The sequence below is a fragment of the Scyliorhinus torazame genome, chromosome 11 (assembly GCF_047496885.1).
Source record: "Scyliorhinus torazame isolate Kashiwa2021f chromosome 11, sScyTor2.1, whole genome shotgun sequence".
Classification (NCBI taxonomy): Eukaryota; Metazoa; Chordata; class Chondrichthyes; order Carcharhiniformes; family Scyliorhinidae; genus Scyliorhinus; species Scyliorhinus torazame.
In genome coordinates this window covers 164,208,340-164,234,395 of record NC_092717.1, presented here as the reverse complement: position 1 = coordinate 164,234,395, position 26,056 = coordinate 164,208,340, and the positions used below count along the sequence as shown (strand labels likewise).

At 47.7% G+C, this 26,056-nt stretch overlaps 1 protein-coding gene across 2 annotated transcripts in view; it reads right to left on the bottom strand.

Annotated features, from left to right (window-relative positions):
* The window catches only part of LOC140385622 (copine-3-like), a 122,900-nt gene that overhangs the window by 71,714 nt on the left and 25,130 nt on the right, over nucleotides 1–26,056 (bottom strand). For both annotated transcript variants that reach the window (XM_072467955.1, XM_072467954.1), the window contains exons 2-3: nucleotides 14,438–14,596; nucleotides 8,582–8,761 (exon numbers count right to left, since the gene is read on the bottom strand). In XM_072467955.1, the coding sequence (XP_072324056.1) occupies nucleotides 8,582–8,761; nucleotides 14,438–14,566 (309 nt within the window). In that variant the 5' untranslated portion in view covers nucleotides 14,567–14,596. The remainder of the gene's footprint in view (nucleotides 1–8,581; nucleotides 8,762–14,437; nucleotides 14,597–26,056) is intronic.

Below are 26,056 nucleotides of genomic sequence, written 5' to 3'. Positions count from 1 at the left end.
GAAGCGAGACGTGGTTGTAGTAGTGGAGCGTCTTCCTCGAACCCCGTGGAGCCGTCGACACTGGGGTCCGTTGTTGCCGTCCAAGATGGCGTCGGGGATGAACAAAATGGCTGCCCCCATACATCGCACATGGCTGGGGGTCACAAGATGGCGGCGGGGGTGGACAAAATGGCCGCCCCCACGCGTCGTACAGGTCTGGGGTGGTCCAAGATGGCGGCGCCCTTCCTCCCCTCATGGTGGCCGGGACTCAAAATGGCGGCGTCTGCGGGTCGCACATGGGGCGCTGGGGGGATTGGGGAGCGTTAGGACCGCGCGGGGCTCCCTCATCTCTGGGGACAGCGGTGGTCAGGACCCAAATTGGTAGCGCCGGCGGGTCATACGTGGGGACGGGGGGGGGGGGGGGTTGGGGAGCGTAAGCGGCGTGCAGGGCTGCCTGTTCTCCCGGGGCCACGGTGGTCGGGACCCAGAGCGGCTGCGCCTGCGGGTCGTACATGGGGCGCTGGGGGGGGTTGGGGAGCGTAAGCGGCTTGCAGGGCTCCCTGGTCTCCCGGGACAGCGGCGACCTCGCGGGACCGGCACACTACCGCGAAATGGCCCTTTTTCCCGCAGCTCTTGCAGATTGCTGCGCGGGCCGGGCAGCGCTGCCGGGAGTGTTTCGCCTGGCCGCAGAAATAGCAGCGGGCGCCCCCGGTGCGACTTGGCGTTTGGACCGCGCAAGCCTGTGGGGTGTCCGGGGGGGGGGGGGGGGGGGGGTGGGTTTGTCGCGACGGGTACGTACGGAGCCCAATGGGCTGCCGCACGGTCGGGGCCGTAGGCGCGGGTATTACGCGCGGCCACATCTAGGGAGGCTGCTATGGCCCGTGCCTCTGAGAGTCCTAGCGACTCTTTTTCTAGAAGTCTTTGGCGGATTTGGGAGGAATTCATACCTGCCACAAAAGCATCGCGCATTAACATGTCCGTGTGTTCATTTGCGTTCACCGAAGGGCAGCTGCAGGCTCGTCCCAAAATCAGCAGCGCGGCGTAGAATTCGTCCATCGATTCTCCGGGACTTTGCCGTCTCGTCGCGAGCTGGTAGCGAGCGTAGATTTGGTTAACTGGGCGGACATAGAGACTTTTCAGTGCTGCGAACGCCGTCTGGAAATCCTCCGCGTCTTCGATGAGGGAGAAAATCTCCGTGCTTAACCTCGAGTGCAGGACCTGTAGTTTTTGGTCTTCTGTGACCCGGCCGGTGGCCGTTCTGAGGTAGGCCTCGAAACAAGTCTGCCAGTGCTTGAAGGCTGCTGCCACGTTCACTGCGTGGGGGCTGATCCTCAGGCATTCCGGGATGATCCTGAGCTCCATAGTCCTTTTTAGGCACGCTTAATAAATTGTAGCGCACAAAGACTCCGTGAGACGAATAGAGTGAAGTCGATGAGGCTTTATTAAGCGTGTCTGTTCCCCCGCAGCTCGATAATAGAATGGCCTGCGGGGGAGGACTCCGGCTTCTTATATTCCGCCTTCAGGGCGGAGCTAGAGGTCAACGGCCAACCAGGACCCGGGATCTGTCAGCCAATGACATTGGGGCTTCCAGTCCCACATGACCCCTAATACATACTACCACAGAGCTTCTGTCCGAACTCCTGGAATTACTACATTCCATTGGCTGTAAAGTAAACCCCAAAAAGGCCCAGATATTGGAAGAGAAAGTGGTATATTTGGGTACGGTTATCACACACGGCAAACGCGAGATCGAGCACAAAAGAATTGACTCGATCGCTAAATTGCCCCTTCCCCAACACGTTTCAGCCCTCTGGTCGTTTTTAGGACTGGTTGGCTACTGCCGAAACCACATTGACGGTTTCGCCAGCAAGGCAGCGCCCCTCTCAGACCTCCTAAAGAAAGGAGCCCCCTGGGAATGGCTTCCGCAGCATACGGATGCTGTGGAATCATTAAAACAGGTGCTCATCGCCACCCCCGCACTACAAGTTCCCGACCCGCTTTCCCCATACGCAATAGAGGTAGCGACCACGGACCGCACCCTTTCAGCCGTGCTCCTGCAGGAACGGCACGACCAGTTAAGACCCGTGGCTTATGCCTCCCGAATTTTAGATGCTGTGGAGCAGGGATTCTCAGCCTGTGCGAGGCACCTGCTCACAGTTTTCTGGGCAGTCCAGTACTTTTCATACATTACCGGACTGAACCCCATCACCATTTTGACCGAGCACACCCCCACCCAACTTTTACTCGACGGACGACTTAAAGACGGTACCGTCAGCCAAATCCGCGCTGCTAGGTGGACCCTTCTCTTACAAGGACGGGACATCACAGTCAAACGGACCAAAACACACACATACTTAGCGGACAATCTACAGTACCCCGGAACCCCCCATGAGTGTGAAATCATCTCGCCCCACCATAGTACAGGCCCTTTTATAGCCAAAACACCCCCCAGAAATCTAGCCACTCCATCTCAGAACCCCCCTCACCCGGACACGTGTGATCCCATTAGGATCTATGTGGATGGATCTTCCACAGTCCTGGATTTTGCAACGCATAACAGGTTGTGGGATTTATGTGGAGGACGCGCAGGGACGTGCCCTCGAGGAAATCGCATTAAAATTACCCGGACACTTAGGCGTGCAGGCAGCAGAGCTTGCGGCCATCGCTTACATTGTAGAGCACCCAGATTCCTTCCCCAGCCCAGCAGACATATATTCAGACAATCTGCAACAGCCTCACCGAATTTCTGCCCCTCTGGGAAACGAGAGGATTTGTTTCCGCGGATGGGAAACCCCTCCCCTCAGCCCCATTACTCCGCCATATTTTGAAAAAAGCCAAGAACCGGACCTTTGGCATTATAAAAGTCCGCAGCCACCATCACTCCTCCCCCCCCGGAAATGTAAAAGCCGACGCACTGGCTAAGGCAGGATCCAGGCATGGGTACTTTTGGAAGTCCCCCGAGAGCGCCCCAGTGAGTGCGCCAGTGAGTGCAGTTCACGCAGACTAGGATCGAAGATCTAGTAGAGGCCCAGAAGCAGGATAGCGCTCTCACTGAAATCGTGAAAGGGAAGTTTCCAGCCTCATACGAGAGGTACAGAAATACAATAACCACACATGACGGTGTGGTGCTAAAGGACACCCTTTATGTAGTTCTTGAGCAGGATAGGAACCAAATAATCTGTTTATTCCATGATGGTCATGGACACCACGAAATCGAACACACCATTGTTGGTGGCCTAATCTCAAAGAGGATGCATCCCATTACATTGAGAATTGCCTTATCTGCGCTCAGAACAACCCAGATAGATATGCCAAAAAGGCACATCTCAGTTAACGGCCCCTGGACTAACCTCCAGATCGATTTTATAGGTCCATTGCCCCCTTGCAGGAATGGCTTTAAATATGTTCTGGTGGTCATAGACACTTTTACAAAGTGGGTGGAAGCATTTCCAGCCCGCACCAACACCGCGAAAACCACCGCCAAAATCCTAACCCACCACATTTTTCCAAGATGGGGACTCCCCCGCGGTATTGAATCGGACCAAGATTCTCACTTTACGGGACGGGTCATGCAGAATGTCCTCACGATATTTGGCATAACCCAAAAATTTTACATTGCGTACCACCCTCAATCGAGTGGTATAGTGGAGCGCATGAATCGGACCCTAAAAACCACCCTTAGAAAAATGGTCCAGCAGAACAACACCACTTGGGATTCTGTCCTCCCCTTTGCGCTGATGTTTTTGCGTAACACTGTTTCTACTTCCACAGGTTACACCCCACACACCCTCATGACCGGACGCCCCATGAAAGGGACAGAGTACTTGTTGGGTTTAGACCTGACCAGCCCTGAAGTTACGACTCTCACCTACGAGAAAGCCATTGAACAATTACTTGTAAATGTAAAAACGGCTCAGTTAGCAGCCGCTGTTAAACTGGGTACTAAAAGAAAACAGAGCAATGCCTGTTTTGATAAGGCAGTACATGCTACGGAGTATAATATAGGACAACAAGTGATGTTGTCTGTGTATAACCCCAGCACATTTCTGTCTCCGAAATACTCGGATCCGTACTCCATTACGGATAAAGTAAGCCCATCGGTATATAAAATCAAATACCAAAATGGTAAGACTGCGTGGTTTCACATAAACCAGCTAAAGGCTTATGGAGCACAGTCAAACCATGCCCACCACGTCATGCTTGACGCAGCAGACCAAACCCCGCCCACAGCCAACGTGACCAGACCAACCCCCTCCACGTCCAGCCCAGACACGGACTCGCCCCCGACTCCACCCACAAACTTGGCACTCCGCCCCGGAACGCCCACAGACTGCAGCAGCAGAGACAGCGACTGTGACTCTGACGACAGCCACAGCACGCCTCCCTACTCCCAGCGACTCCGAGTTCGACTCCAGTGATCCCTTCCTCATCACTTTCTTAAACAAACCACACCACCAACCACCGAACCACACGGACGACCCCGACTTTATCCCCACACAACTTGACGAACGCCATTGGCACCGCGACATCTCCTACAGACTCGTCCACAACGACGAGAGCAACCCCAACTCATACCACGCAGCCCTCTCAACACTAATTCACTCCAGAATTTGGCACCCGGGAGAAGGGGACGACCCCGAGTCAGACCCCCAATCCGCCAACCCCTTTGCGACCCTGTTCGCAACAGAGAACTGAGGTGTCCACATGATGATTTAAAGGAGACACTTGGTGAAAAGTGTTGTCCTTCCTGATGGAACCTGCAGGATGTTTTATGTTATTTGTATGTTTATTTAAGTGTTGTTCGTCCGACAGGAGAATTTTTCTCACACGTCCGTTCTGCCGAAACCTCTGAGGACTTGCCTCAGAGACCCACCGCTGCCAGACGCTTGTTCAGCGGAACCAACTTATCTGCAGATACCTGGTCAACAGACCAGACGCTTGTTCAGAGGAACTAGCTTTTCAGCTGATACTTGTTCGGGTATCAGGCGCCCGATTGTAACTGCTCTTCTGATTTGACGGGAGACTCACAGCAGCAACCCCACCATGATGACTACATTTTTGCCCGTTCTTCTCGGTTGCTCAGGCAGTGGAGAAACGGCTTGAGACCCGCCCTGCCTGGGGACCCCCCCGTTGGTCAAAAACATTTGGGTAGGGGAGATACGGTATTGGTAGCTGTCCTACCCGGGGACTCCATCCAAATCTTACCCGTCGCAGCCCATACGCACCCCATTCGACCTTTTCCTTTCAAAAACAGTTTTATTTATTTAGGCGACCCTTGGGTTGCTGCCTCATGCTATTTACATCCAGGAACATTTGGATGATAAACTTAGCACTGGTCCACCATTGGGAAGTGTGCCGTGTCCTAACATTTGTTTTGAAAAAATAAATGGGGGAGTCACATATAGTGACCAATTATCAGGGTTTAATTGGCCCCAAGAAGGACAGACACACTAACACACTGGATATTAAACCAAGGAAGTTACAGATACTATGCTTGTTTTACAGAACTCCAGAGGCTCCAGGACCGGAGAAAACAAAGAACACAAGAAGGAAAAGGAAAGAGGACAGCCATGAGGACTTCTTTCATCGTGCTCAAAACTCTTTTGATGAACATTTGGTTGCGCGGGAACGCAGACCCCATTACTCCAAACCTCCCTGCCGTTAATGTTTCACTGCCCCGCAGTACCGAGGGCCCAGTCACCAGCCACGCTGCATTATCCTGGTGTGCCAAGTTCATAACCTGGTACTCCCTGTCGTACGTTATTGAAGCACTATTAGTGTTGGCCATACTCTGCTGTGCAGTACAGACTATGCGCCTCCGCAAGTGGAGAAGGAGAGCGTACCGCGCTCGAACCCCGGTATATCGGATCCAATCCCCTATGTTCGGGTATGACCAGACCCCAGACCCCCGCGACCTATAATACAAAAATAAAGAACAAGCACTTGCGTTTTCCTGTAAATAAAAAGATGTACAAACTTTCATGAAAAAAAAAATGTATGATCCTGAGCTTGACTGCCAAGCCAGGAAAGAATACATGGAATGTTATGATTGTTGTTGTATGTTTTAGAGAGATAGAATGATGCAATGCTTGCTGAGTGTATTTGGGTAAAATTAGAGGTTCCAAGTTTTTATTTTGTAGATACATGCCCCTGCCTGACATAGCGCCCTCAAGAATTGTTTAGGTAGATTTTTGTGCATAGCTAGGGTCAGAGTAGTGGCCATGTAGGAGGTGTCCCCCCCCAGTCAGGGAACGGAAAGGACAAAATTTATGTGATCCTTCACGCTTCGCATTAGGATCACAAGGAGGGACTGTAGCCACCTAAAATGGCTGATTCCCTATTAATTTGTCCAAAACCCGATTTAAAATGGCTAACCGAAAAGGCTGATAGGAAAAGCAGCCAACAGGACACAAACGGACAGCTGCAGACAGAATAGCGTATTCGGCTCTGGGGAAGTCGGCCCAGATCGATACTCAAGACTATTAGCAGCACATCAACACAGACATCTGCAGTTTAATCGGCTATCCCCGGGAACAATTGCAACATATTAGCAATCGAATGCCGGGCCAGACCTCTCGGCGCCAGCAGTGGCCGAAACAAAGACAGGTGAACGACCACCCCCCGATCGATGTTATTGGACATATCAAACCCAGTGATTGGGAACAAGTCCAATCACTTGGGACTCAGGGTCAAGGGCCGCCCCAGGAGGCGGGAAGCCCCTGGGCCCTATAAAGTGAGGGGCCAAGTTCAGATCGCTCTCTCTCTCCCTTCTTCACCTGCTCGCAGCCTTCGCAAGAACCTTCAGAAAAGAATCGCAAGTTTGACTCCAGCGATCGCTACCCGATAAAGATTCCTAGCCGTCGACCCGTATCAGCCTTTTGAATCCCGCGGGCCAGATCCGATTCGATAAGCCATTCGTTTCCCTGACCTGGTGGGCCCTTCCTAAAGTTAAGTATTGGCCAGTAGTGATAGGTTTCTATATAGATAGTAGGATTATTGTGTAAGCATTAATTGTTGTATATAATAAATGACCGTTGATTTCAATCTTACTAAGCGGTGTGCTGTCTTATTAATCATAACTAGAGCTTGAACCACGTGGCGGTATCAGAAAGATACCTGGCGACTCGTGAGCAAAGGTGACATAATCAGAGGTAATAAAACTAAGGCTAAAAAGAGCAACACAGTGTGCATCCATTAATAAAAGAAACATTAAGCCCTTGAAAGGGCCTACAAAGTCAATGTGTACTATTACCCAAGGCCTACCAGGCCATTCCCATAGGCTTAGAAGAAGGGCAGCAACAGTTAAGTTCCACTGTTCTTGACATGGGTCACATAGTTATGTCTGTTATTTCAGCGTCAATGCTGGGCCACCACACGTAGCTTCTTGCCAATATTTTCATTTTTGATATTCCCAGGTGGGCACTACGTAATTCTTTTTACAATAATCATCTCCTGGGATTGGGAACAACCACCCGTGATCCCCAAAGGATTACACCTTCTTCATAGCTTAACTCATCTTTTTTGAACCAAATGAGGTTTCTTGACCTCTAAAACTTAAAACATTGAAACCCCAGCTTAACATCATACTCTTGACATTTGATAGTATAGGGTCCCTTTGCAGCCAAGTTGTTTTGCAGATACTGGCAGCGTTTCTCAGACGTTTAAAGCCATTACAATTTGTTCTGGCACTGGTGGGGGTAATACATTATGGGTAATGGGAGACAACTGAAAGCATCAGCGTTAGTGATCCGGACTCTGGGGCCGATGCTCTAAGGTGTATTCATACGTCGAGAATGTTAATGCCCAAAGTCGAATCCAGGCAGAGGCGATATCTTCTTTAAGTAACCCAAATAACGGTTTATGGTCAGTCACTATTGTGAAACACAAGTTTGAGGGGCCGAAAGGCCTACTTCTGCTTCTATTTCGTATGTTCATATGTTCGTACAGTACTCATGCCAGCAAAACATTAGCTTGGACCTCTGGGTTACTCGTCCAATGATATTACAGTTCATTACAGACCAGATCAACAATGACCCAGAGTGCAACTATTTCCAAAATACATTTTTCTTTTTTTAAACAAAGTCCTTTTGCACATAGAAATCTATCAATTACACACCTACGCAAAAAAAGAGGCTACATGTAGTTAGCACTTGAAACTGTAATCCTAAATGGAGTGAATTATATTATTTTCATCCCAGTTAAGGCTACAAGATGATGACGCTGAACTCATGCACTGCATATCCAAATAGGATTCGTGAATTAAGTTATTGTACTATTTGTGATAATCACTTCAATAATCAGGAAGTTTACAATTAAGAAAGTACAACTTTGGCGGTTGCTTACCAAAGCTCAAGAAATAAACAGAAATAAATGAGGTTCTATAAATATGGCATTTGCACCTTCATCATAGTCGTTTAACTTGGGTCAAAAGTGGGTTAAAAAATCTGGTTGTGGCAAGGATATATCAAGTTTGATCTTCTAAAAAATGTTCTGAATTCCAGCGAGAGTACAATTTTTTTCTTGATAAGTGAATGACCCAGATTTGCAACAATGCTCCCAGGGTATTTGGGACATGGAATTATAACAAAAACATTGTACTTACTTGTCCCAGGGTGCATTCAAAATATCCCAAGAAGTCATCATCCTTCAAGTCAATGGTTTTGTTGTCAATATCATAAATTCCAAATTTCAATTTTTGAACCTGCTCAAAGTAGTAATCCACCAGGAACTTCTTTGAGAATTTTGGAGAGAGGCAGTTATTAACTCTTTCTGTGCGCTCAATCTAAAAAATAAATATACCCCAAGTTACTAAGCAAACAAAAAGTTTAACATGAATTCATCCAGATACTAGTTTTATATTGGACACTATCGATCTAAAGCCAATTTACACAAAATATTTAACAAAATGGTTGCTGCTAAAGTAAACAGACCATGCCTCACTGGAAAAAACAAGACTTAACAATACTCTCGTTTTTAGTGCATAAATCTGAAAGCAGGTTTTGAGGTACAGAGATGCACTGTGAGTTAAGAATCACCAGAACCTGTTAGTTAATGTAAGTGATTCCACTATTTGCCTTAAACAAATAGCATCTTGCACCTAAGGAATTTGCTGGATTTTTCCGTAAATTTCTAAAAGAACAGTAATAGAAATTGCAAATGTAATGCCAATCAGCAAAAGGGATTATTATTTAAATGGTAAAATGTTAAAACATGCTGCTGTGCAGAGAGACCTGGGTGTGCTAGTGCATGAGTCGCAAAATGTTGGTTTACAGGTGCAACAGGTGATTAAGAAGGCAAATGGAATGTTGTCCTTCATTGCTAGAGGGATGGAGTTTAAGACTAGGGAGGTTATGCTGCAATTGTATAAGGTGTTAGTGAGGCCACACCTGGAGTATTGTGTTCAGTTTTGGTCTCCTTACCTGAGAAAGGGCATACTGGCACTGGAGGGTGTGCAGAGGAGATTCACTAGGTTAATCCCAGAGCTGAAGGGGTTGGATTACGAGGGGAGGTTGAGTAGACTGGGACTGTACTCATTGGAATTTAGAAGGATGAGGGGGGGATCTTATAGAAACATATAAAATTATGAAAGGAATAGATAGGATAGATGCGGGCAGGTTGTTTACACTGGCGGGTGAAAGCAGAACTAGGGGGCATAGCCTCAAAATAAGGGGAAGTAGATTTAGGACTGAGTTTAGGAGGAACTTCTTCACCCAAAGGGTTGTGAATCTATGGAATTCCTTGCCCAGTGAAGCAGTAGAGGCTCCTTCATTAAATGTTTTTAAGATAAAGATAGTTTTTTGAAGAATAAAGGGATTAAGGGTTATGGTGTTCGGGCCAGAAAGTGGAGCTGAGTCCACAAAAGATCAGCCATGATCTCATTGAATGGTGGAGCAGGCCCGAGGGGCCAGATGGCCTACTCCTGCTCCTAGTTCTTATGTTCAATCAGTAAGCTGGGGCAGAAAGGGAACATTGTAAATGTTCATTCTCATTCCTGTACATAGTTGCTTTTGAAGATTTCAAAACTCCCAAATTTTAAACTTAATTTTTTTATTACTTTTCCTTGGTTTCTTTTATCCCCTTGTTAAGGAATTTGTATTTTCCCTCTATTTCTTTGTCATTCCTCTCATTTCCTGAACTCCCTTGCTAAGGAAATACGCACACTTGGGCCTTTTCTTCATCAAGGTTAGATAACAGCATGATGGGAACAACAAGGTTATCAGTTCACACTTCAGCTAAGTTGGAGCAGGCAAGTAAAAGCTAAATGGTACAGGTGAATGTTGAACTAAAATTTGGCCAAAATATTTTTGCACCAACAATACAAGAATACAGGGTGGAATGCTCCCAAACTACCCGCAGCGCAATTTGGTGGCAGGTGGGCGCAGAGAATCTAGTGAGAGGCAAAAAGTCAGAAACCTGACTGTGTAAAATCAAGTTGCAATTCTCCCAACGGCGGGTCGGTCTTCCTGCTGGCAGGTGGCACAAATGCAATTTGCATCTCATGAATGCGCATTAAAACAGCTGTCCATCAGCATTAGATCAGGCCTTCCAATTTTGTGCGATGCCAATGGGACATCACGTCGGACTCAAACCCAAGTGTGGCAGTCCTCAGTTTGCGACAGACTGCAGGGCGACTGCAAAACCTTCTGCCATTGTGTTGTGCTGTTCACCACTCTGCCAGGGCAGACTGGTTCCTGTCTCCATCGCCATGCCGAGCTGGTCTTCATGGACAGCACTGTGTTGCTGTGCCCATGGACTCTCCTTTGTCACCATCTCAGATCAGTACTGCATTTGGGTTTGGGGAGTACAGGGGTCTCTTTGCCCCCCCGGTGTCACACGCCAGTGTCTATCTGGTAGGACTGTGCTGTGGGATGCATACAACCACCGCAACAAAGGTCCGGAGTCCAACCAGTGATTGGCTAAGACGGGAGGGCAGGGGCTGGCGGTGTGTGACCTGATGAAGAAAAGGTGGAAAGGGGGCTGTGCAAGGAGTGAGGGAGAAAAAGGCAAGGTCTCACAAAGGCACACAGAGGGGAAAGGAGGGAGGGAGAGGCGGTGGCATAGTAGTATTGTCAGTGGACTAATAATCCAGTGATCCAGGGTAATGCTCTGGGGACCTGGGTTCGAATCCCACTCGGGCAGATGGTAGAATAGGAATTCAATAAAAATCTAGAATTAAAAGTCTAATGATGACCATGAAACCCTTGTTGATTGTTGTAAAAACTCATCTGGTTCACTAATGTCCTTTCGGGAAGGAAATCTGTCATCCTTACCTGGTCTGGTCTGGTCCAGATCCACGGAAAATGTGTTTTGACAAAGGGTCATCGGCAATCAAAACATTAGCTCTTTTCTCTCCCTATAGATGCTGCCAGACCTGCTGAGATTTTCCAGTATTTTCTCTTTTTGTTTCAGATTCTAGCATCCGCTGTAATTTGCTTTTATAAAAATGTGGTCGGCTCTTAAATGCCCTCAGGGATGGGCAATAAATGCTGGCCCAGCCAGCGACGCCCACATCCCATGAATTAATAAAGAAAAACAAAAAGGAGGCGGTGACAAACAAGCGAAGGCAAAGGGGATGACCGAGTGGAGGGAAACTGGACCTCCAATAAGGCTGCATGAAAAGCTCAAAACCAGGGTCCAAAGGGATATCACACCATTTACGACTCCAGATGTGGTGGGTAGAGGTTCAAGCGGGAAGGTGGCTGAATCAAGTACAGACTTCTTCTTGAGGTTACTAGCCTTCTACCTCTGGGTTGTTAACATCCTGCACGGTCTGGTGAAGACAGGTGAGCTAGCGAGAATGATACGAGTGTGCTGGACTGGTTTTTAAATATGGTGCCGGGACCTTCAAACCCTTCAGCTAGAGATTGGTGGATAAATCAGCTACCGGTCCACAGTTGACTTGGAGGAGAAGCCCTTGTGCATAATTAATGAGGCTCCAAGCACAGAATCTGGCAAGATATTCTGCTATGTCTGGATGGTGAGGAGGTAACATTCGGCCCACAGATAACTTCAATTTTGGTATGCCACAGTCACTTTCAAATGCCAATTTACTGTTGAAGTAAAAATGTTATCCAATCAATTATTGCGAAGCCTAAAGTCATTGCTTTCAGATCTTGAGGGAGACCATTAACTTTTTTTAAAATAACTTCAAATGCCCAGTTATTACCTGAAAGAATTAATGTTTTAAATAAACTCTTTAACGGTGCAATAAGTAAACAAAGAAAGTACTAACTTAAAATTATATTTCATAAACCTTAATTCTTTAAATGAAATATCCTTAGGTTCCCCCACTCTTCCTGGGACCAAAGCAAGATGTGCCACAACTCTTAGGTATTCACTTTGGTTCTAGTTGTTACTGCTATTCTACGATGGATGAGTTTCTTGGGGGGGTAGGGGGAGGGGGGTCTACACTAGCTTTCAACCAGGCAATACCCCAATTCTCTTAAGCACCTCACGATTGTGTACACCTTAGCTCAAGCATCAACCTCACTGCATTTTTTCTCAGTGACTCCAATATCAGATAACACCTTTGTTTATGATCTTTGCTACTGGACTCAGCTGCTTATAAACACCTAGTGCAGGCAGTAAGAAAAATAGAATTATAGGAGGTCTTTGGGAAGCAATGTACGCATGAACCGAAAAGGGAATGAATGCTAAAAAAGAAATGCAAATAGCTCAGGCATGAAAAGAGCAGAGTGTTTGTAGCAGAGGACCAGATTGCGTACAGGTCTGTTGGAAATTAATTCTGGAAAACTACACTATCAGGTACATTGTGGCCTGCGGGAGAGAGGGTTCATGGAAATGTGCACGTGAAACTTACAAGGTAAAAGCTTCTGTCAGATAGGATGCCAGAGATCTACCCCGTGAATACCGAACTGTATATTGTGTACTGCCACCAATCCGCAGTGTGATGCGGGTCCTTGTGGTTGTACATGAGGTAACTTTGTTGTCTAGACTATTTATGGTGAAATTTACCTTTTATTTGAAGTATTGTTGTACTGAAAACAGGCTGACAAGACACATTGGTTACCCACTCACATTTACATGAAAGAACAAGACCATGTTATGAATATGTAATGAATTTCCAGATACAGGTGATCAACTTTGCAGCAGGACGAAGGAAAAACAAAAGAAACCATCAGACGCCATAATGAGCTGATGGCTGGTCAGACGACGGTGTTTCTGAGGACAATGGATCTTGATTGAACCACCCTGGATAAACAGAAGTATTTTTCCCATTAACCAGTTGGGTTCTGAATGGGACAAGAGAACTCCAGTCAGTTGTGGGCGTATACCTATGACTACCAGACTAGTGTAAAGGAAGGAACATCGGAACAGATCTTCAGCGATAACCTGGGAGTCCGCAGGCACAACCATTGTAAGAAGCGACCCTGGATTTTGGAGCTCAGAGAAGATATCCACATCGAGTGATCATAGCCTGACCAGCCTCCTTCACTAAGTGCGGGTAATACCTAGAGCTCAGTTGTGAGTCTGAGTCATACTTCGTTGAGTGACAGAATTGTGAATAAAATTGCTTTAAACCGTGAACCCATTTTGTTCATCATGCAAATAAGGGCATCTGGGTAAAACATTAGAATAATAAACTGGTCAAAGTATCTGAGTTTTTAAACAGATACAACAGTATAATTTGCCTGTTGAGTCATGTTCAATTTACCTTGGCTCGGGTTCATAGTAAAGAAAAAGCTACATAAAGTGAACTCCTATTGGCAATTTCTCAATTTTGGGATCGTTTGGCAAAGTTGGTTAACAGATCCCACAATGGGATTATAACATTTCCAGGAGGCAGCACAGGAATAACAACAGAATGGTTTCCTTCTGTGCTGTAGTTTTCTACCATTCTGTGAGTCAGCAATTTCAAGTGACTAGGACAGGGGTGGTGAGAAGGGAGGGAGGATAAAGGAGCATGTTAAAGCTTGTAATTCCTTTCAACCAATCTTTCTATAGCAAGTAGTCATGAGAACCAATGAAAACAACACACAAAGCAAGAATTTCTCTCATCGCGATTACCATTTACAATGCTACAACAAAAAGCAAACATTGGAAAATGGAACTTAAAAGATAATGCTGGAAAATCTCAGCAGGTCTGACAGCATCTGGAGGGAGAGGGAAAAGCTAATGTTTCAAGTCCAGGTGACCCTTTGTCAAAGCTTTGACAATTTCCAGCATTTGAGATCTTCCAGCATTTTCTCTTTTGGTTTCCGATTCCAGCATCCGCAGTAATTTGCTTTTATTGGACAATGAAAATGGGTTGGGGAAAGATGAGAAAGCAGCTAACTGCTAATATTAAATATTGATTAAACTATGTCGCAGAGTCTTGAAATAGATTACTAAAAGTAAACTGCAGCTTAAAAAAAACATTCCCTCTGTTCATCAAGGACCTGAAAAATCATTTTCACAACAAACATTAAAGAAATATACATTGGGGAGAACACCTCACCTCAGCCCATTGATTCTCGCCAGTACTTATGAAATACACACATAATGGATCAGACTTGGAACCAACATCTTTATCCAATAGATTCTCGCAGGAGATGCTCAGTTCAACTTTAGTCACACACTGTGCCATCTGCTAACTTGTCAAATACTGAAAAATATCCTGTAGAACAATTAAGTAAACTGTCAACTTTCAAATCAAAAATTAATGTGCATAAAATTAAATATTTATACAAAATACTATTTGATTCAATGGGGGAGAGACGGTGTAGTGTTAATGTCACCGGACTTGTAATTCAGAGGCTCAGGCCAATGTTCTTGGGACAAGGATTCAAATCCCACCATGGCAGCTGGTGGAACTTAAATTCAATTAATCGTCTGGAATTTAAAGGCTGATCTCATTAATGGTACCCATAAAATCATTGTGATTGGCATAAAAACCCATCTGGTTCACAGATGTCCTTTAGGGGAGGAAATCTGCTATCATACCTGGTCTGGCCTACAAGTGATTCCAGACCCACTGCAACATGGTTGATTCTTAACCACCCTCTGAAATAGAAATGGTAAGCCACTCAGTTCAAAAAATGGGCATTTAATGCTGGCCTCATCAGCAACATCCACATACCATGAAAGAATACATAAAAAGCTCCCTCGCTACTTGCCCCACATATTACCAAGACAAGCATGCAAGCTGCTTGGCTGCTCCCTATACTATGCAGAGGTAAAAGAGCCACTGAATTTCCTTCTTACAGGAAGCTTCTTTAACCTTGGCCCGGCAGCTTCTTGTTCACCTGGCCAAAGCTGAAAACCACTCCAGTAAATACAGGAATAAGCTGCAATCCTACAAGTCTGTGGAAAGGTATTTGGTACCCCTCTCCTGTGGTTAAAGATAGCATGATATAATACTCAACATACAACTCAGCATTACTTACAGGAATTGTTGTAACTTATCTCTAATTAGTTTAAGCATGTAGACAAGTCAAACGGATATTGTAACATACATTATTTAACATTACTAGAAGCTCTTTGTGTACAAGTTAGCAGTCAACAAAATAATTCTGATCGATAGGGGAAAAATACGTACAAATTAAAATTTAAAACATTTTTTTTTAAATTTCCTATTAAGGAGAAATTTAGCGTAGCCAATCCACCTACTCTGCACATCTTTAGCTTGTGGGGGTGAGACCCACGCAGACACGGAGAGAATGTGCAAACTCCACACGGACAGTGACCCGGGGCCGGGATCGAACCCGGGTCCTCGGCACCGTGAGGCAGCATTGCTAACCACTTGCGCCACCCAACGTACAAATTAAATGTCCAAAATAAGAATTTGAAAGGAACTGAATTTTTGATACACATATCAATTTGCCAAACATCTCAATTTCAAGTTCAATTTGTTTTGAATTTGCATCAACAACTGTTGGAAAGTAACAGTTCTCCACACTACGTTTGATTTCATTTGGGTGTTCTGACCAATTCACCTATATGAGATCATGATTAAATTACAACAATAATCTGTAACAAAGTATTACATGAACAATGCAGTTCCAGTCATCCATAAACCATGTCCTTGGCTTACTTTGAAGTACCAGGAAGTGTAAGTGAGTGCTTCATAGCATGCAAATGTTAATCATTCACCTTCAGATGAAATCTGGTTAAAATAAGCAAAAACTAAAAGCACCCCACTCCCTCCCCTTCGATATTGTGATGAACGGTTACTGCCTTATCATCATGTAAGGTGATGTCCCCTTTAAGACCGGGCTTGGAACCCTGGGGACTCCGCCTCTGGCTCCGCCCATCTGGGAGCCATACGTAAAGGCCTGCCTCATGGTCTGTATAGCATCAGCTCTTGTCCATTGCTGTAGCATAGTTATTAGTCTAATAAAGCCTTCTTTACAGTTTAATCTCCAAGCGTCATTATTGAGGGTACCTCAATTTATTAGACTAAACTAGATTCAGGATGGAAACAGGCCTAAAACCAGAGAAGCTCAATCTGGAAGCACGAACGCCGGAGGCAAAGGACATTTTAAAATACTGGCTGCGGTGCTTCGAGGCCTACCTGGACTCCGCAGAGATTCCCATCCTGGGGCCACGCAAGCTGCGTCTACTCCACGCCCGGGTGAGTCACAGAACCTCCGCCACGCTCGAAAAGGTGACGACTTATGAGGAAGCGATTGAGTTGCTCCGCAAGCGGTTTGTCAAACCCGTCAATGAGGTGCACGCCCGGCATCTGCTCTCTACCTGCCGGCAGCGCTCGGGGGAAATCGCTCGACGAGTTTGTTGAGAAACTCACCGCGCTTGCCAGGGACTGTGACCATCAGGATGTGACAGGGGAAGTCCATATGAACCTGCACATCAGGGATGCTTTCGTGTCCGGAATCCGCTCGACCTACATCCGGCAGCGGCTGCTCGAAAACGGGGCAAAAGACCTCCAGGAGACGCTCACGCTCGCCTCCTCGCTGGAGGTGGCCCGACATAACTTGGGTACCCCGCGGACTCTGCCAGCCCCCCCCGGACTTCCTCAGACTCACCCGTATTACAGGCCTGCGCCACGCGGCGACCCGCTCACCATGGGGGCACACCTTGCTACTTCTGCGGACAGGGCCAGCACCCACGCCCACGCTGCCCAGCCCGCTCCGCGATCTGCAGCGACTGCGGGAAGAAAGGGCACTTTGCGAGGGTCTGCCTGGCCAGATCCAGGGGCCAGAAAAACAAAGAACAGCCAGCCCGAAAATCAGGCTCTCAGGCCCGCAGGCCTCGCAATGCTGCTGCGCACCGACCCGACACGCCCTCTTCTGATGCGTCATCAGCCTCGTGCGAATCATGGGAGCGGCCATCTGGTCGGCGGCCATCTTCTCGACCCGACACGTGTGACCGACGGCAGCGGCCATTTTACGAGTCCGACTCGGCTGACGACTCCGACTACCCGCGACTGGGTGCGATCACCCTCGATCAAACTCGGCCAAAACACCTGCAGAACTCCACGATGCAGGTCCAGGTCAACGGGCACGACACTGCAAGCCTCTTCGACTCCGGGAGCACGGAGAGCTTTATCCACCCTGAAACGGTAAGGCGCTGCTCCCTACGCACCCATCCCGCATCCCAAACCATAGCCCTCGCACCTGGGTCCCACTCGGTACAAATCACGGGGTACTGTATTGCGGATCTCTCGATCCAGGGTGCCAAATACACCCGTTTCAAATTTTATATCCTCCCTCACCTCTGTGCCCCCCTGCTGCTCGGACTGGATTTCCAGTGCAGCCACCGAAGCCTGATACTGAAGTTCGGCGGACCCTTGCCCCCCTCACGGTGTGCTGCCTTGCGACACTGAAAGTCGCACCCCCCTCGCTATTCGCTAACCTCACTCCCGACTGTAAGCCCGTCGCCACCAGGAGCCGGCGCTACAGTGCCCAAGATATGGCTTTTATCAAGTCAGAGGTCCAGCGTTTACTGGGAGAGGGGGTCATCGAGGCTAGCAACAGCCCTTGGAGAGCGCAAGTGGTGGTAGTCCGGTCCGGGGAGAAGAAACGGATGGTCGTGGATTATAGCCAGACCATAAACCGATTCACGCAGCTTGATGCGTACCCCCTTCCTCGCATCGCAGAAATGGTAAATCGGATCGCCCAATACCGAGTCTTTTCCACGGTCGACCTCAAATCTGCCTACCACCAGCTCCTCATCCGACCAAAAGACCGACCCTATACTGCCTTCGAAGCAGCCGGCCGGCTCTTCCACTTCCTCAGGGTCCCCTTTGGTGTCACAAATGGGGTCTCCGTCTTTCAAAGGGCGATGGACCAAATGGTGGACCAGTACGGTTTGCGGGCTACATACCTGTACTTGGACAACGTCACCATCTGCGGCCACGATCAGCAGGACCATGACGCTAACCTCAAAAAGTTCCTCCAGACCGCCCGAGCCCTTAACCTGACCTATAACGAGGGCAAATGCGTTTTCCACACCACCCGGCTGGCCATCCTCGGCTATGTCGTGGAAGACGGGGTCCTAGGTCCTGACCCCGACCGCATGCGCCCCCTTAAGGAACTCCCTCTCCCCCGCAGCCTCAAGGCCCTCAAACGGTGCTTGGGGCTTTTCTCCTATTACGCCCAGTGGGTCCCCAAGTATGCGGACAAAGCCCGCCCACTCCTAAAGACCACCACTTTCCCCCTCTCGGCTGAGGCTCAATTGGCCTTCAACCGCATCAAGGCCGACATCATCAAGGCCGCCATGCACGCGGTGGACGAAACCATCCCTTTCCAGGTAGAGAGCGATGCATCAGACATCGCCCTGGCTGCTACCCTCAATCAAGGAGGCAGACCAGTAGCGTTCTTCTCCCGAACCCTCACCGCCTCCGAGATTCGACACTCTGCAGTCGAAAAGGAGGCACAAGCCATTGTGGAGGCTGTGCGGTGCTGGAGACACTACCTCGCCGGTAGGAGGTTTACCCTCGTCACCGACCAACAGTCGGTCGCCTAGATGTTCGATAACACGCAACGGGGCAAAATAAAAAACGATAAAATTTTGAGGTGGAGGATCGAACTCTCCACCTACTCGTACGATATCAAGTATCGTCCAGGGGAGCTCAATGAGCCCCCAGATGCCCTGTCAAGCGGCACATGCGCCAACGCGCAGGAGGACTGCCTGCAAGCCATCCACAATGACCTCTGCCACCCGGGGGTTACCCGGCTCGTCCATTTCATCAAGTCCAGCAACCTACCTTACTCAACCAAGGAGGTCAAGGCCATGGTCAGGGCCTGCCAGGTCTGTGCGGAGTGCAAACCGCACTTCTATCGGCCAGACAAGGTTCGGCTCGTGAAGGCCTCGGGCCCCTTTGAGCGACTGAGCGTGGACTTCAAGGGGCCCCTCCCGTCCACAAACTGTTGTGCCTATTTCCTCACCGTGATCGATGAGTTCTCCCGTTTCCCATTCACCATTCCCTGCACCGACATGACCTGAGCCACGGTGATTAAGGCACTGCACAGCATCTTCACCCTGTTCGGTTTCCCTGCTTATATCCACAGCGACCGGGGTACATCGTTCATGAGCGATGAACTGTGTCAGTATCTGCTCAGCAAAGGCATCGACTCGAGCAGAACGACCAGTTATAACCCACGGGGAAACGGGCAGGTGGAGAGGGAGAACGCGACTGTGTGGAAGGGTGTCCTTCTGGCCCTGCGGTCGAGAAATATCCCAACCACCCGCTGGCAGGAGGTCCTACCCGATGCCCTACACTCCATTAGGTCACTCCTCTGCACAGCCACAAATGAGACCCCTCACGACCGATTGTTTCTCTTCCCCAGGAAGTCTACCTCCGGGGTCTCGCTTCCACCTTGGCTGATGGCTCCGGGACCTGTTCTTCTCCGGAGGCACGCGAGGAGCCACAAAACGGACTCACTAGTTGAAAAGGTCCGACTGCTCCACGCCAACCCCAGTTACGCCTACGTGGAGTACTCCGAAAGGCAAGATACGGTTTCCCTCCGGGATCTGGCGCCCGCTGGATCCTCCACCACAGACGCCCCTTCCCGCGCCGCTCCCCTGCAGGACCCGTCGCCCCCTACAACACACCCCCTTCCGGCCCAGGAGTTGGTGAGCTCCTACCGTGCGCCCCCCCTTGCGCCCCCCTTTACACGCCCCGCCGGCGCCGGCTCCGCTACCCCCGGCCCTGCCTAGTTCCTCTGCCCTGACCCGGACCGAAGCACCGACCGCTGTGCTCCCGGATGTGCCCTCAACCGGGACGTCCGTGCCCGCCGCACCACCGCCCGAATTGAGGAGGTCGAGGAGGACGATCCGGCCATCGAGACGGATGGACCTATGATGGCACTTCACCCCCGCCGGACTCCTTTTTAAACAGGGGGTGAATGTGATGAACGGTTACTGCCTTATCATCATGTAAGGTGATGTCCCCTTTAAGACCGGGCTTGGAACCCTGGGGACTCCGCCTCTGGCTCCGCCCATCTGGGAGCCATACATAAAGGCCTGCCTCATGGTCTGTACAGCTCTTGTCCATAGCTGTAGCATAGTTATTCATCTAATAAAGCCTTCTTTACAGTTTAATCTCTAAGCATCATTATTGAGGGTACCTCCGATATCTTTTAGAAAAACTTTCCCAGAGCCATAATCTAATTATAATATCAGGGAGTTATCGCCAAATGCACAGCATACAAACACTTTTGTTTGGCTAAACCAGTTTGAAGAATTGCAAAAGATAATTAATAGCAGCCCAGCATAAACATAGGTGGAGTCACTATTTATGAAGTGAAGATATTTAGGGCTTGTCAAAGTAACATCTCCATCTGTTACTTCTGGGAATTAAGACTGCACTAAATCTAGATATCGGATTTATCCAAATTCAATATAAAGATTCCAACACACCTGACTTTGTCGCCCAATCACGGCCAAAGCATTGATGCTTTTAACGTTGATGTGCCAGCAAACTAAGTAGTTTCACACTGTTTATAGTTTGCATAGTGAAAGACTCAAACTAAAAAAATCACAACAAATTTAGCCGCAGTCCCTCATAATTGTGGTCTTCATGTTCCTTTTGTTATAGTTAGAGAATATGGGCAGAATTGGGATCTCCAGCACTGACAGTTTGCATCGATAATGTAAATGAAGCTTTAAATGGGGCAAAACATCCCAGGGTATTTCAAATAGACATCAACACTGAGTCTCAGAAGGATGTACAACAACTGCTAACCAAAAGCTTGATCAAAGAGGTAGGTTTAAAAGCCGGAGATCGAGATAGAGAAACAAACATTAGGGAAGGAATTCTAGAGCTTACAGGATTTGAAGAGCTTCGGCATGGCTGCTAATGATAGGGTGAAAGAAGTCAGAGATGCAAAAAAAGACAGGATTGAAGGAATGTTGTAGTCTCAAAGGGTTATAGAGCTGGAGGAGGCCAGAAAGAGATTTTAACATAAGGAGGAGAAATTTAAATTTGAGGCATCGCTAGGCTAGAAGCCTACAATGCCAATAGTTGACTGGAACTCAGGTGCACGTTAGAATTTAGACAGCAGAGTTTTAGATTAGCTCAATTTTATGGAGAACATGGGAGCTGGCCTGAAGAATATGGAGGCTATAATATGGGAGACTGGCCTGAGGAATATTGGAATAGTTGAGCCTGAAGGCAACAAAAGCTTATATGAAGGTTTCAACAGCAGTTGGGCTGATATTAAGGGAGGTAGAAGTAGGTAACCTTGGTTATGGCAAGGATATGGGGCTGGAAGCACAGATTAGAGTGAACTAGGACACCGATGTTGTGAAGAGTCTGGTTTAGTCTCAGACAGTGAGGGGGACAGAATTAGTGGTGGAATTAGTGGTGGGGCGGATGAGGTTGATGGCGAAGCCGAAAACAATAGCTTTGTTCTTCCAAATAGCTAACCAGAGGAAATTTTGGTTCACCCAATACTAGATGTCAGACGCACTGTGTGATGGTAGTCGGGAAGCCAAGAGATGTGGTGATGAAAGCTGGAGCCTGGTGCTGTCAGAATATGTGGAATCTGATTTGTGTTTTTGGATGGTGTTTTTGAGAGGGAATATATAAATGCTAAACTGGAAGGGCCTCAAGTATTGATCCCGGGAGTATCAAATGTAGCAGATTCTCTGGTGACCTGGACTGCTAAGAGTAGAGCCAAGTGGAGGAAGTCTCCCTCAATTGGACAATGGGGGAGAATGGTGTGATCGATTGTCTAAATGATCTCAAGAAGCACCAAAAGGCATAACATACCATGGGCACAGTTTGTATAAAAATCACAAATTACATCACATAAAGCCTGTTTCTGGGATGGAAGCACGATTGGAAAGAAGGAAACATGGAATTGGAGAAAAGCTGGGTAGATTTGGAGGCAACATGCTCAAGCCCCAAGAGGAATAGGTGGTTGGAGATAAGATGGTAGTTTGCAAGGACAGAGAGCACAACTATAAACAAAAATGGTACATCGAGTGGATGATGAAACCAAATTATTTTTGAAGTTGCGTGAAATATAATTATGGCACACTAACATGAGACAGAACACTTCAAATATACACCATCTGTTAAGATTATTCCGTCTAATTAATATTTTAACAACATAACAAATCTTGCTACCCAGACTGAGACAAGCCAACTGTTTCCTCACCCCTATTAATTACTTTATCATGGTTCAAACAACATATCAATCAACAGGGCGGTACGGTAGCACAATGGTTAGCACTGTTGCTTCACAGCACCAGGGACCCAGATTCGAGTCCCGGCTTGCGTCACTGTCTGCGTGGAGTCTGCACGTCCTCCCCGTGTCTGTGTGGGTTTCCACCGAGTGCTCCGGTTTCCTCCCACAAGTCCCAAAAGACTTGTTAGGTGAATTGGACATTCCAAATTCTCCCTCAGTGTACCCAAACAAGCCCCAAAGTGTGGCAATGAGGGGATTTTCACAGTAAGTTCATTGCAGTGTTAATGTAAGCCTACTTGTGACACTAATAAAGATTATTATCTTTTCAGGGCAATGGCTGCAACCTTTGTCACATCCCAAGAGCAAATAAAGTCAATGATGCTAACAGCATTAAAACAAGGAATGAATTAATGAGAGATCCATTGTTTACTATCCCCAATGTGTTCTGTGGGTAATGGTAATTTGCCTTAAGTTTGCACAATGCAATGTGTTATGATAAGCCAACCTCTAGATTCTAGATAGAGAATCATTTGCACATCTAATTATTCTAATACCAGAAAGCTTATGATGTTTGGTAGAATATTTCTTATCGGGATCACACAGTACATTTCTGTTTTTAGCATATTTGATCATCAGGTCTTCAGTTCCATGCAATCAGCACATTTACTGGTTTTGAAGGTGTCAAGGAATGAAGATTTGGTTTTTAGAACGGAGTACAGCTTGATCACTTTCCACAGCATCAGCAGATAAAGAACGTTAACGGAATAAGCAATCATTTTCAGCCAATTGTATCTGCATTCTGCTTAATTGGCTGCTGGCAGGGTCAACATCTTGTTACACGTGTAGAGGTTAGGCTGAGCAATCATTTTATTTTCCCCTACTTATAACATCCTGATCTCTGCAATGAGAAATATTCAGTATCCTCAACTGTATTGTACTAATAGGAGGATGCAGTCTCTAAAGTATATTTAAATCAGCACAAATCCATAGAATTCCTACAGGGCAGGAGGGCATTCGGCCCATCGAGTCTGCACTGACCACCGCCCCCCCCCCCACCCCCACCCCCCCCCCCCCCCCCCCCACCACCACCCCCCCGAAATAGCAGCCTACCGAGGCCCACTCCCCTGCCCTATCCCTGTAACCCCACCTAACCTGCACATCTTTAGACAGTGGGAAGGAACTGAAGCTCCCGGAGGAAACCCACGCAGACCTAGGGAGAATGTGCAAACTCCACACAGACATTAACTCAAAGTTGGAATTAAACCGGGTCCAGGGTGCTGTGAGGCAGCAGTGCTAATCACTGTGCCACCATGCTGCCTGCAATCATGCAACATTGCAGTGATTGAGACTCGGTTAGTACAAATACATGACATGTATCACTTTTTATTACAGTTACAACTCTTTCTAAAAATAACTCAGTAAGAAGTCTCACAACACCAGGTTAAAGTCCAACAGGTTTGTTTCGAATCATTAGCTTTCGGAGCACAGCTCCTTCCTCGGGTGAATGAAGAGGTGTCACTGATTCTGCGTTGTCACGCGTCCTGAAGGCCGCCTTGGAGAACGTTTACCCGAAGATCAGAGGCTGAATGCCCTTGATTGCTGAAGTGTTCCCCGACTGGAAGGGAACATTCCTGCCTGGCGATTGTCAGGCGATGTCTGTTCATTCATTGTCACAGCGTCTGCATGGTCTCGCCAATGTACCATGCTTTGGGACATCCTTTCCTGCAGCGTATGGGGTAGACAACATTGACCGAGACACACGAGTATGTACCACGTACCTGGTGGGTGGTGTTCTCACTTGTAATGGTGGTACCCATGTCGATGATCTGGCACGTCTTGCAGAGATTTCCATGGCAGGGTTGTGTTGTGTTGTGGTCGCTATTCTGAAGGCTGGGTTTGCTGCAAACAATGGTTTGTTTGAGGCTGCGTGGTTGTTTGAAGGCAAGTAGTGGGGATGACCTTGGCAAGATGTTAGTCTTCAGCGATGACGTGTTGAAGGCTGCGAAGAAGATGTTGTAGTTTCTCCGCTCCGGGGAAGTACTGGATGACGAAGGGTATTCTGTCGGTTGTGTCCTGTGTTTGTCTTCGGAGGAGGTTGGTGCATTTTTTTGCTGTGGCGCGTTGAAACCGTTGGTCGATGAGTCGAGCATCATATCCCGTTCGTACGAGGGAATCTTGCAGCGTCTGTAGATGTCTGTTACGCTCCTCCTCATCTGAGCAGATCCTGTGTACACGGAGGGCCTGTCCACAGAAGATGGCTTCTTTAATGTGTTTAGGGTGGAAGCTGGTGAAGTGGAGCATCGTGAGGTTATCCGTGGGCTTGCGGTAAAGCGAAGAGCTGAGGTGGTTGTCCTTGATGGAGATGAGCGTGTCCAAGAATGCAACCGATTCTGGAGAGTAGTCCATGGTGAGTCTGATGGTGGTGGAACTTATTGATGTCATCGTGTAGTCGTTTCAGTGATTCTTCGCCGTGGGTCCAAAGGAAAAAAATGTCATTGATGTATCTGGTGTATAACGTCGGTATGAAGGTCCCGTGCGGTGAGGAGGTCTTGTTCAAACTTGTGCATGAAGATGTTGGTGTATTGGGGTGCGAATTTGGTCCCCATGGCTGTTCCGTGTGTCTGGATGAAGAATTTGTTGTCGAAGGTGAAGACGTTGTGATCCAGAATGAAGCGGATGAGTTGCAGAATTGCATCTGGAGATTGGCAATTGGCGGTGTTGAGTACTGAGGCAGTTGCAGCACTACTGTCGTCATGGGGGATGCTGGTGTAGAATGCCGAGACGTCCATTGTGATGAGGAATGTTCCTGGTTCAACTGGTTCATGGGTGCTGCGTTTCTGTAAGAAGTCTGTCATATCGCAACAGAAGCTGGGCGTTCCTTGTACGATGGGTTTCAAGATGCCCTCAACGTAGCCAGAGAGGTTCTCACACAGGGTCCCATTGCTTAATACAATAGGATGGCCTGGTGTGTTGGGCTTGTGTATTTTTGGGAGGCAGTAGAGATCTCCAACGCGGGGATATGTGGGATGAGAGCACATAGGGTGCACTGAATGTCTGGATCCAACGTCTTGATCAGTCTGTTGAGTTGGCGGGTATGTTCCTTGGTCAGATCTGCGAATAACTGTTTGTAGTGTTCCTGGTTGTTGAGTTGTCTGTAAAAATAACTCCTCATTACTGTTAGGAGGTCTAGGTGCAATATGAAAAAGTCAAGGAACTATTACACTAAGTCTCATAGATTTCTTGAGAACCTGTTTTCTGGCTACAGCTATCTATCCCTTGTTCAGAACTCCTATGTGTTCAAATGGTGTGCTGAATGAAAAGATGCTCAACATAAATCACTTTTCCCACAAGAAAGTATGTGTTATGGTAGCCACAAAGGACATGGGATATCATCAATAGGTCTCACCGTGGACTTTGTGGAGTATGAATTCCCCTATTAAGCGGGCGCTTGCCCAATAGGAAATGTATGGTGGGAGCTT